The sequence below is a fragment of the Melanostigma gelatinosum genome (assembly GCF_949748355.1).
Source record: "Melanostigma gelatinosum genome assembly, chromosome: 18".
Lineage (NCBI taxonomy): Eukaryota > Metazoa > Chordata > Actinopteri > Perciformes > Zoarcidae > Melanostigma > Melanostigma gelatinosum.
Window position 1 is genome coordinate 3,338,275 of NC_136651.1, and position 13,242 is coordinate 3,351,516.

Below are 13,242 nucleotides of genomic sequence, written 5' to 3' on the forward strand. Positions count from 1 at the left end.
CAACCAGGAAACCCAAAAACGCCACGAACAAGCCATGCAAGTACAAATGCAAATCCTCCAAGCACAGCAGCAACAACAATACCAACAGCAAGTACACATGGAGAAGTATATGGAGGTACAAACCGAACGCGCGGAGGCGATGCAAAGCGAAATCAAGGGCATGTTACAGACACAACAGGAGCAACGTACCGTGGAGAAAGCCAACCCAGCGCGCTTCCTTCTCAAGCAGACGGCAGCTGACGATGTTGAAGTGTTTTTTCAGATATTCCAGACAACGGCACTCCGGGAAAAATGGCCAGAAGAGCACTGGGCTGAGTTGATAGCCCCCTTTTTGATCAACGAAACGCAAGTAACGTATCAGGACTTAGAGCGCGCTGGAAAAGTTGACTTCCGGGTGTTGAAAGCGGAAGCGTTACAGCGATGCGGGGTCACGCTGTTAATAAAGGCACAACGATTTCATGAATGGACATATGACACCTCCCTTTCTCCGCGAGCCCAGATGCATGAGATCAAGAGGATTACGACGGCCTGGCTGCACGCAGAGCCAACCGAGGTGTCGCCCACCGATCGTGTCGTCATGGACAAATTCCTTAGATCCCTCCCGTATGAGGCAAAAAAATTGGCCGGCCAGAGAAACCCCCGCAACCTCGAGGAACTGGTAGAGATCATGGAGGGTTACCACGCAGCCCAAGCGTTAGTGCGTGGGAGAAGAAACCCGAAAGTGGAGGGGTCCACCCGCAAAGAAAAGATGAGAACGGAGGAAACTACCTATGTGTCTCCCTCCTTTCCCCCAGGCTTTCCCCGACGTCGGCCGGCGTTTGGACCGGAAGAGAGGAGGTGCTACCACTGCGGCGAGATCGGGCACATCGCCTGGGAATGTCCTCACCGCCAGGACGCACCCATGCCCACGGCCAGTGAGGGGAGTCGCCCATGCGGACTGATTACCGGATGCTGGGCCACTCACGAGGACCACATGCCCCTCACCCCGGTCAAAGTAAACGGCCGCGACGCCTCCGCGATGGTGGACTCCGGGAGCGCTATTACCTTGGTGAGACCTACGTTTGCTCAGTACCCGCTCCTAACCGGCACCCGAGCGGTCACGTGCATCCATGGGGAGACCCGCGAATACCCCACCACCGCCCTCGAGATATACACGACGAGGGGTAGATACGTCGGCACTGCAGGAGTAGTGGAAGGACTCCCCGTAGAGGTGCTGGTCGGCCGAGACCTGCCCGTGTTCCAGGAGCTGTGGCGCAGCCTGGTGGTGAAACCAGGTACGACCCCTCACCGAAAGTACAAGAAGAAAGCCATCTGTGGGCTGGGGGAGGAGATCTCCACCGATCCCCTATCGGAAGGAGTCGCCAGTGCCGTGGCCCGGGCGTTGGTGGAGGCCACCCAACCCAACCCCGAGGACGTATATGCCACCGCCGTCGAGAACGACGGACCCTCCAGCCCCAGTGAGCCCGAAGGAGAGGCGCCGCCCATCCCCGAGGAGGCAGATACCCCCTCCCTCGAAGAAGAGGAGCTGGCCGGGCTGTTTCCCCAGGACCCGGAGGAGCCCATCTTACCCGGGCCCCTCACAGGGAGGTTTGGGACGGCCCAGTTGGAGGACCCCAACCTAGCCCACGCCCTTCGGCAGGTGGCCGCCGTAGACGGACGACCACTGGACGGGGTAAGAGACCTCCCTCCCACACATTTCTCCATTTATAACGGGCTCCTCTACCAGGTAGTAATAAGGGACGGGGCCCCCCTCAGGTTGTTACTGGTACCCCGTCCTTTCATACCCTCTGTCCTCCAGTTAGCCCACTCCCATATCCTAGGTGCCCATCTAGGAGTGGAGAAAACCCTGGAAAGGGTGAGGGCCAGGTTCCACTGGCCCGGAATAAAAAAGGCCGTGGAGGATTACTGCCGGAGCTGCCCCGAATGTCAACAAGTGGCCCCACAACCCCATCACAGAAACCCGCTGGTGCCCCTGCCGATCATCACCGTCCCCTTCAGCAGGATCGGGATGGACCTAGTGGGGCCACTACCCAAGACCAACCGGGGACACAGGTACATCCTGGTGATAGTGGATTACGCCACCCGGTATCCCGAAGCCATTCCCCTACGCTCTATGGCCACCAAGGGCATTGCAAGGGAGCTGGTGATGTTGTTTTCCAGGGTCGGAATACCGGAGGAGATTCTCACCGACCAAGGAACCCCGTTCATGTCTAGGATCATGAAGGATCTGTGTGGCATGCTGAAGGTGACCCAACTGAGGACGTCGGTGTATCACCCCCAAACGGACGGACTAGTAGAACGATTCAACCAGACACTGAAAAAAATGTTGAAAAAAACCATGGACCAGGACGGGAAGAATTGGGACCAACTGCTACCCTTCCTGATGTTCTCCATCAGAGAGGTGCCCCAGGCATCTACCGGATTCTCGCCCTTCGAGCTCCTGTACGGTCGACGACCCCGGGGGCTACTCGACCTGGCCAAAGAAGCCTGGGAACACCAACCCTCCCCCTACCGCACCATGGTGGACCACGTCGAGGAGATGAGGGTGAGGATGGCATCCCTCTGGCCCATCGTCCGAGAACACATGGCCGAGGCACAGGCGGCCCAAGCCCGCGTGTACAACCGGGGAACCCAACCCCGAGTGTTTAACCCAGGGGATCGGGTGTTGGTCCTGGTACCCACGGCGGAATGTAAGTTTCTAGCCCGATGGAGGGGGCCGTATGAAGTGATGGAGAAATTGGGGCCGGTAAACTACCGAGTCCGGCAACCAGGTCGGAGGCACCCGACGAAGGTTTATCATGTGAACCTGCTCAAGAAATGGGTGCGTAGGGATGCCATGCTCTGTTTCTCTCTCTCTACCCTCCCAGGAAAAACGGAGCCAGTCGAGGTACCCGTGGGAGAAGAGTTGACCCCCCGGCAGAAGCAGGACGTCCGGGAAATGGTGGATCGGTTCCGGGACGTGTTCTCCCCGGACCCCGGATACACCACACTGGTGCAACACCGGATAATCACCGAGCCCGGGAAGAAGGTGAAGCTAAGGCCGTACCGCATCCCCGAAGCCCGCCGGGGGGCGATAGAGAGGGAGGTACAGAGTATGCTGGAGGCCGACATCATCGAACCCTCGACGAGCGAGTGGTGCAGCCCTATAGTGTTGGTTCCGAAACCCGATGGCTCAGTCAGGTTCTGCAATGACTTTAGGCAGCTCAACGCCATCTCAAAATTCGATGCCTACCCGATGCCCCGGGTGGACGAGATGATAGAGCGCATCGGGAGGGCCAGATACATAACCACCCTCGACTTGACGAAAGGCTACTGGCAAGTGGCAGTAGCCCCCGAAGACAGGGAAAAAACGGCCTTCACTACTCCCATGGGACTGTACCACTATAAGAGGCTGCCGTTCGGTCTCCACGGAGCCCCCCCCACGTACCAGAGACTGATGGACCAGGTACTACGTCCCCATCGAGAATACGCGGCAGCCTATCTGGACGACATCGTCGTGCACGGGGAGGAATGGGGGGCTCACCTCCAAAGACTGGAAGCCGTCCTGAAAGCTCTGCGAGGGGCGGGGCTGACAGCCAACCCCAAGAAATGTCGCCTCGGCCTCCGGGAAGCTGACTACCTGGGGTACACCATCGGCCGCGGCTGCGTCAAGCCCCAGGTAGGGAAAGTCGAGGCGATCCGGGAATGGCCCCGCCCCCGCACAAAGAAACAGGTACGAGCATTCATTGGGCTAGCTAGCTACTATCGACGGTTTGTTCCCCAGTTCTCGGCTCTTGCAGCACCCCTGACGGACCTAACAAAAAACCGGCTGCCAGATCGGATCGTATGGACGGCAGAGACCGAGGACGCCTTCGAGAAGCTGAAGGAAGTACTCTGTTCTGAACCAGTGCTGGTGACCCCGGACTTTACGCAACCGTTGGTGGTACAGACGGATGCCTCCGAGACCGGGGTGGGTGCCGTCCTGTCCCAGCTGAGGGATGGAGAGGAGCACCCGATCACATACGTAAGCAGAAAATTATTACCGAGAGAAACGAGATACGCCACGGTCGAGAAGGAATGTTTGGCCATCAAATGGGCTCTGGGGGAGTTGAGATATTATCTGCTGGGACGACACTTTACCCTGGTCACGGACCACGCCCCCCTGGTATGGATGTCCCGTTCAAAAGACAATAACGCCCGGGTCACCCGCTGGTTTTTATCCCTTCAACCGTATGCTTTCTCTGTTGTCCACAGATCCGGGGCCGCTCATGGAAACGCGGACGCCCTGTCAAGACGGGACGCCCTAGGTTCCTGGAGCAGTCCTCCCCCCAGGTCGGATTTAAGGGGGGGGGTATGTGGCAGCCGGAGGGGCAACCTCAGAGGAGAAGTGGTAGAGGGACGATATTGCCTGACATGGAGGCGGAGCCCCCATGTCAGGGAGTGGAAAAGAGCGCCAAACCACCATCAGCCCAACAAGCAACACCTGAGGAGGAGAGACGAGGGAGCGACCACACCCTATCAGAGGAGGAGGAGGGGACTATAAAAGGGCCCCGGACACAGGAAACTAGGAGAGAGTAGGAGTGGAAGGAGACGGAGAAAAAGCAAACCCATTGGAGACAACTGCCTTACCCCTTGATCACCCTGGAACGTCTGACTACCCGCCCGGCTCCCGACCCCTGCCTGTACGACTACCCTGCTCCTGCCCGCGCCCTGGACCGTATGAGGAATACCCGTTGTGCACCGAACCGTGGAAGTGAACACCGACCATCCCTCTGGAAAGCGGACAGTGTATTGTTGAGTGTCTATCCTACCTCTATCCACTCTCTATATTCAGTAAAAACCTCACTTGCACCATTTATCTACCGACTGGTTGTGTTTATTGGTCCGTGTTGTCGTGAAACCCCCTTGCCACCCCGGGGGCTGTCACAATTGTTAATAAGTAGAATAAAGCAGCACTAAATGGAGAAATAAAACCATGAGTCATTCTGTGTTATTGTTGATCATTTACATTGTTGCTCCTTATTGCATTGTTCATATATATTTATTGATCTTCTTTTACCGACTGGTATGTACATAATAACATAAATGTATGTACATTAATGTTTATGTTTAGTCTCGATCAGCTTTGTTGTCGGTCCTTGTTTTTAAGCGGTATCTCTAGTTCTGTGTGCTGTATGTACAATGAGAGTTAAATTCCTCGTAAATGTGAACTACTACGTGGCCAATACATGCACAGTATATGTATACGTATATACACAAACAAAACATGCACAATAAGTTCATAAGTTCAAATCATAGAGTGATAATAATCAATATCTTTCCAAAGATGCGGCACTATTCCTTTAATGCAAGAAACAATGACTCTCACGATGTATCTCATGCATGCAATGCTTTCAAACACGCTAAATCTCAGAATGTCCTTCCATGCAACCCTCAGGGTGCCTTGAGGCGCATGCACAAACACTAACAGCATGAAGACCACGTCCTGGTGCTCACCTGGACACAGTGTGTTGCAGGTGCTCTTCTGTACCGACATGCCCTCGCAGAAGGCTCCCCCATTGAGAGGAGCTGGATTTGTGCAGGTGCGAGTGCGTTTCTGCAGACCGCGACCGCAGTGCACGTTACAGGGAGACCAGTCCGTCCACGACGACCAGCCCCCGTTCACTGTTTGTGCCGAAGGATGAAAGGAAAGGGATGAGCAGATTCTACCATCATGAAAACCGGCCCACATTCTGTGTTGTATTTTCTGCATCACAGGGCGTCACTCGAAAGTGACAATGAACGACTCATCCGGGGAAAGAACACGGAGGTGTCTTTACAGAGATGATCAATGGTTTCGTCCCTTCTGTCTACTTTTTCCTTCGATTTGTTGCCTAAAATAATGCGGGATGACGGGAAGAAATGCTGGTATTCCACCATTGCACATGTGTCGGAGGCTATTGGGAGTAGAAAAGCCTGTCTAGACTTCATTAGCGTTCAGGAAATGAATGATTGATGGGACTCAACAACGGGGTGTCACAGAGAATTAGATGAATTCCTACAGCAGCTAAATGTCTCCCTGCAAAAAATAAAAATAACCGGATGACAGGTCAGTGAAATGAGCACAGAAACACTCCAATTAACGAGGTATTCCTCCGGTGTGAAATAAAGGGACACGATTATGACATTATAATTTGACTGATTCTCCTTTTGTCTCTGCAGAGCTCTCTGCGGGGCTTTAAACAGTGTCTGCCCTTCTTGTAAAACAAAATGATTGTAAATATTGTCCCCGTGTCTTCGTGTTTTTACACATGAGAGATCACTTGCCCATTAACTGCTCATTAGACCCGTGTGGGGAAAAAAAAGACTGCTCGCTGTGGTTGAACGGTGATTTTGATATTAATGACTTTGGGGAATTCAGTGGTGCCAAATTGACAGCCTCCTTCTGGAGGGGAAACTGATATTTGGATAGAGCCAAGACACCTGTTTGACATTGTTTTTATCACCTGTACTGCAAACCCTAAAGAAAGCCATCGTGCGTATTTGGCTGAGACAGAATCAAATCTTCAACACGTTGTCTCTGGAGAATCTCACCGTAGACCATGACGGTGGCGGTGGTGCTGCGTCTCTTGGCCACGATGTTGCTGGCAACGCAGGTGTAGTTTCCGGAATCAGAGAGTCGGGCTTCGGAGACGATCAGATTGTGGTCGCCTCTCGAATCAATGTCGCCTTCGGAGTTTAGAGGTTCTTCATTTTTCAGCCATTCCACCTGAAAACAGTGTTTGACATGAAGACATTTGAAGATGTGACAGATGGAATAACGTGATCAGTGCTACAACGTTTCCGTGGTCTAAGAGAATACAGTTGTTTTATTACAGTGAAGGGTTATGATGACTTGCTGATACATGCAGAGGTGAGTGTGTGTAGCTTTGAGCTGCTCTCTTCCCATCATCATCACAGACACCATCTGAGGAAAGTGTGTCATTCCTTAACACTGAATATAACTCCTTTAGATCTCTCACAGTACCAGTTCATGTTTACTTTAATATGTTTGATGTCTATTTTATTTAGGAGGGGACAATGCACATTAATTAACCTGAGCCGCCATGTAAATGTTTCAGACTTAGCCATACAGGCTATTTCTCCATCTGCAGTCCCTGATTGATGGCATGAAGTAAAGCATACGGGAGCACATAAGCACATCGAACGCTGCAGGAACGAGCCCTAAAACATCGAACGCTGCAGGAATGAGCCCTAAAACATCGAACGCTGCAGGAATGAGCCCTAAAACATCGAACGCTGCAGGAATGAGCCCTAAAACATCGAACGCTGCAGGATTGAGCCCTAAAACATCAAACGCTGCAGAAACGAGCCCTAAAACATCGAACGCTGCAGGAACGAGCCCTAAAACATCGAACGCTGCAGGAACGAGCCCTAAAACATCGAACGCTGCAGGAATGAGCCCTAAAACATCGAACGCTGCAGGAATGAGCCCTAAAACATCGAACGCTGCAAGATTGAGCCCTAAAACATCAAACGCTGCAGAAACGAGCCCTAAAACATCGAACGCTGCAGGAACGAGCCCTAAAACATCAAACGCTGCAGAAACGAGCCCTAAAACATCGAACGCTGCAGGAATGAGCCCTAAAACATCGAACGCTGCAGGAACGAGCCCTAAAACATCCAACGCTGCAGGAACGAGCCCTAAAACATCGAACGCTGCAGGAATGAGCCCTAAAACATCGAACGCTGCAGGAATGAGCCCTAAAACATTGAACGCTGCAGGAACGAGCCCTAAAACATTGAACGCTGCAGGAACGAGCCCTAAAACACCGAACGCTGCAGGAACGAGCCCTAAAACACCGAACGCTGCAGGAACGAGCCCTAAAACATCGAACGCTGCAGGAACGAGCCCTAAAACATCGAACGCTGCAGGAACGAGCCCTAAAACATCTAACGCTGCAGGAACGAGCCCTAAAACATCTAACGCTGCAGGAATGAGCCCTAAAACATCTAACGCTGCAGGAACGAGCCCTAAAACATCTAACGCTGCAGGAATGAGCCCTAAAACATCTAACGCTGCAGGAATGAGCCCTAAAACATCTAACGCTGCAGGAATGAGCCCTAAAACATCCAACGCTGCAGGAACGAGCCCTAAAACATCTAACGCTGCAGGAACGAGCCCTAAAACATCGACCGCTGCAGGAATGAGCCCTAAAACATCGACCGCTGCAGGAATGAGCCCTAAAACATTGAACGCTGCAGGAACGAGCCCTAAAACATCGAACGCTGCAAGAATGAGCCCTAAAACATCGACCGCTGCAGGAATGAGCCCTAAAACATCGAACGCTGCAGGAATGAGCCCTAAAACATTGAACGCTGCAGGAACGAGCCCTAAAACATCGAACGCTGCAAGAATGAGCCCTAAAACATCGACCGCTGCAGGAATGAGCCCTAAAACATCGAACGCTGCAGGAACGAGCCCTAAAACATCGAACGCTGCAGGAACGAGCCCTAAAACACTGAACGCTGCAGGAACGAGCCCTAAAACACCGAACGCTGCAGGAACGAGCCCTAAAACATCGAACGCTGCAGGAATGAGCCCTAAAACATCGACCGCAGGAACGAGCCCTAAAACATCGAACGCTGCAGGAATGAGCCCTAAAACATCGAACGCTGCAGGAATGAGCCCTAAAACATCGAACGCTGCAGGAACGAGCCCTAAAACATCGACCGCTGCAGGAACGAGCCCTAAAACATCGACCGCAGGAACGAGCCCTAAAACACCGAACGCTGCAGGAATGAGCCCTAAAACATCGAACGCTGCAGGAATGAGCCCTAAAACATCGACCGCTGCAGGAACGAGCCCTAAAACATCGAACGCTGCAGGAATGAGCCCTAAAACATCGAACGCTGCAGGAACGAGCCCTAAAACATCGAACGCTGCAGGAACGAGCCCTAAAACATCCAACGCTGCAGGAACGAGCCCTAAAACATCTAACGCTGCAGGAACGAGCCCTAAAACATCTAACGCTGCAGGAATGAGCCCTAAAACATCGACCGCTGCAGGAATGAGCCCTAAAACATCGAACGCTGCAGGAACGAGCCCTAAAACATCGAACGCTGCAGGAACGAGCCCTAAAACATCTAACGCTGCAGGAATGAGCCCTAAAACATCTAACGCTGCAGGAATGAGCCCTAAAACATCTAACGCTGCAGGAATGAGCCCTAAAACATCCAACGCTGCAGGAACGAGCCCTAAAACATCTAACGCTGCAGGAACGAGCCCTAAAACATCGACCGCTGCAGGAATGAGCCCTAAAACATCGAACGCTGCAGGAACGAGCCCTAAAACCTGGGAATGGGGAGTCGTTCCTTTTCCAATGTGCGGGTGCAAGGACAGACGATGTTGCATGCTGCACAGATTGTAAAGCCCGCTGAAGCACATGATTTTGGGCTGTACGTGTAAAATGAATTGAGAGTGGATTGAATTAGATTTAAAATGCGTATCCGTGACTTTAAGCTATTTCAACTGTTTATTCATAACTACGTCCAAACTGTTAATCGCTACTTTTAACTATAATACGTCCAAACTGTTACATTGCAATCACTATTTCAACCATTTATCCGAGACTTTAGGCTGTTTACAGAGAATGCTCTATTCAGCAGCATACATTCAATTAAATACACAACTTGAGGAAAGCAGATATAAGTATAGTATATAAGAGATTATATACTACTTAAAGCTAAATACACTCCTTTCTAGGGGTTTTCCAAGGACAATACCACAGAATGTGCCGTGTGAAATGTTATTCCCTGTGACATGTCTTTGCTGTAGATTATCACTACATTTATTCAGACAGTTCCGGTTGTAAGGTCAGAGGTTTGTCGTAAAGGCACAACATGGGTGACATCCACACGCAGCAGGTAGGTCACATCTTCACATCTTCACTCACTACAGTGTCCATGTAGTGAGTGACAGTAAGAAGGAATTACAAAATAAAGGACGCTCTGTTGATACTGCTCTGCTTGCATGACTGGTCCTGTAAATTGCTATTAATGTGCCACCGGCTTGAGCTTTTCATTGAGAGAGACGAGGGAGTGGGGTTTGATTTATGGCAGTGTATTTGAGGATTAAAAACTCCGCCCCACTGGGAGCGCCGTGTATTTGCGCATGGGCTCGCACTCCGGCGCGCGTGTTTTGCGTGCGTGTGCGCGCTTGTGGAGAGTGTCTATTTGCCGGGGGAATACAACAACAGCCAACAAACTCACAGATTGCTTTGCTCTGTCCAAACACCCCGGATGGAAAAAAATAGAGCCGGGAAATCAATAAATCACGAGTCATGTTGTCACAAACGTTTTTTCCTCCTTTTGATGGCCGAAGAAGTCTTTCATCATGCGCCTTTAATTTAACTCTTTTCATCATTTGGCTCCACAGCCTTCAAGACAAACAAAGCAGCCGCACTGGTGGGCTGCGTCGGTCATTCTATCACCCCCGGCCTTTGTGTTCTTTGCCTTTCACGATTTCACACCTTAAATGTCTAATCAAGCTCTGTGTCGCCGTCCGTGCCGCACGGACTTCTGCACAGCTGCCGCCATTAATCTACTCAGCAGTCTGTTTCAACCTGTCATGGTGGGAAAATAGTACATTTCTATTTCAATCATAAATAAAATCATGCTTTTAGGTAATTTAAAGAATTATTTCAGACACACTCTTATCTATCCATCGATCTATGAGTAAAGTGTGGTACACCGTTGTTCTTCCTGCCGTCTGTATTTCACTGCGGCCCTGTCTAGTATCTGGGAAGTAGGGAATTAACCTTGACAAGTGGGAGGTTTGTGCTTTATCACCTTCTCTGCAAATGCTGCAGCCTCTTTCACGAAAAGATGACAGAGGTGAGCTCTGTTATTTTTATTTTTGTTGTACCAGGGTCACGCTATACACTGTCCGTGTATATTCCGCAGTATTCACAGAGAGGCGACGTAAAGGCTTTTTAAAAACAGGGCTGACCCTAAAAGCATGACTCAGCAGCTTATATTTTCATATCTTCACTCTGAATGAGATGCAAACGATTTCCAATTACAGTGTGCGTGGGAAAAAGGACACACTAATTAAACTGGGATGGAGCTATTGGCCACCAACCGCTTGATAAGAGGAACTTATATAATTATGCAAGTTTAGTGTCGTAAGGTCAGTTGTGCCAACACAAGCACCGAGCACAAACTGCTATCTCTACTTTGCACATTATGTTCAAATTACTTGAAAACACATTTTCATTTATTTCAGGAAAAAACACAAAACTATCAAACTACTTTCCTCCAGGCGGCTTTAAACAACAGTTTGAGAAATACGCTGGGGATTCACTGAATGGAAAATGAACCCCCAGCCCTTTGTTCTCTCCATACACCTACTCAGACGAGACGCGCATTTATAGAGCAGTGTCAAAATTGTTCTCGACAGGTACACGATGGAGCAAGTAAAAAACGACGCGCTGGATGAATGTCCGGCTACGGTCTATTTTGCATCGTTAATCAGTTTATTGAAGCAATGCAGAGACGTGACAATGACCCACAAAGGCCATGTCGTTGGTGTGCTTTCTTTTCCATTACAAGTGAGCAAGCTGATGGTGGTGGACAAAATAACAGGGACACGAATACAGTACAATCAATGCATTACTTTAGTGCACTTATTATAAGATATCCGACAACAGAAACTGAACTTTATGAATTTCTTTGTGGTATTTGTTATTGCAGATGAGTTGTATCAGATGATATTGTAGGTGTAGGGTTGTCCGCCTCCCCTACGGTAAAGAAACACTGTCAAAGCTGCATTCTCCAGGTACCGTATAAACAGCACACATGTTTAATACAGGTGTGTAGGCAGATGCTCTAAAGGTGGCCTCTGTGACAAGCCTGCTTCCTCTGTTGCGGTTTTGTGTCTCACTGTAAACCTTGGCTCAGGCCCTGATACTATATTGACAAACTCTATCAGCCGCATCTGATGTAACATATGCCAATATGACGCTAGGCGACAAGCTCGGCGAACAATCGCAACTTTTATGAATGGATTTGTGAATGGATGTAACCGACAGTGGAAAAACTGTTTCATGAAGAAAATAAAGAAACTGCATTTATCAGTTGGATCATTTACATCATGGTGCCCAATCTGCTTTAGAAAGTAGCTCTTTCCGTGACAATGTTAACTTTTAACATTACGTCACCATTTGTGCCACTTGCTTACCATTATTGCAACTAGGGCAATATGGAGAAAATCTAAAATCTGGATATTTTTGACCAAATACCTTGATATCAAATATTGCAACAGTATTGTTGGGTTAATATTAGTCTTCAGTAATGTGGATATCATGACTAATTGGGTAAAGGCAAATACTAGAGCAGCTAGAACAGTCTCGTAAGTTCATCACTTTGTAATGTGGCGTTTAAAAACAGGAAAAGACAACACTTATGCCATATCACGATATACAAAATCTAATCTAGTATCATATCACAATATCAATAATGAATATATGGCTTGGCCCTAATTGCTACCACTGTAAATGATAAGAGTGTAGTGAGGACACAACTGCAGTAAGAGACCAGAGACTGGCCAGCAGGGTTTCTCTAACTACTTACCACTTGCGAAGAAAAGCAACAACAAAGAAGCAGGTGGAGGCAGTGATTAAACCAGGAAGCTATTGGCTGGAAGCTCCCGCTGGCAGAAGCCTTCCCACTGCTATGAAGCGAAACAGAGCGGCGCTCTATAGCTGCTACCAGATGCAGGATCAGCACCTTGGAGAGCGCCGCGGCACACAGACCTGCCAGTAAAGTGTCTGGAACACGGTGGAGAGCCCTCTGACAGGACTGACTGCCACTCTACTTGCAAAAGAAGACTCGAGGATGCATGGGGCCCAGAGTGTCTTCTCATCAGAACATGTTGCGCTACTTTCAGGATATGTATGCCGCTACATTTATTTGACCGCTTTAGTGGCTAGATTCTTTACAGATTCAGGTTATTAATACAAAATGTAATGTACTCATGCATGACCATTGTGTTATCATGGATAAAGGTACCCCAGCAGCATATTAAATGTTCTCTATAAAAACATTCAGAGCATTGATATACAAGCAAACAAGTACTAACTATGTCACTATGTTAACTAGGCAGGATACTGTACAGTAAAGTCTACAAATTAAACAGCGTGCCGTGCAGTCGGGCAGCTGATTCGTCCACATGTCTGGAAACATCTGATTCCTGCAATGTTTACAGACACAGAGCGACAGAGG

At 49.7% G+C, this 13,242-nt stretch overlaps 1 protein-coding gene across 1 annotated transcript in view; it reads right to left on the reverse strand.

Annotated features, from left to right (window-relative positions):
* LOC306792151 (netrin receptor UNC5D-like) overlaps positions 1-13,242 on the reverse strand; it is a 144,425-nt gene that overhangs the window by 22,746 nt on the left and 108,437 nt on the right. Inside the window, exons 5-6 of the mRNA XM_079289173.1 lie at positions 6,553-6,727; positions 5,476-5,643 (exon numbers count right to left, since the gene is read on the reverse strand). Coding sequence (XP_079145299.1) covers positions 5,476-5,643; positions 6,553-6,727 — 343 coding nt within the window. The remainder of the gene's footprint in view (positions 1-5,475; positions 5,644-6,552; positions 6,728-13,242) is intronic.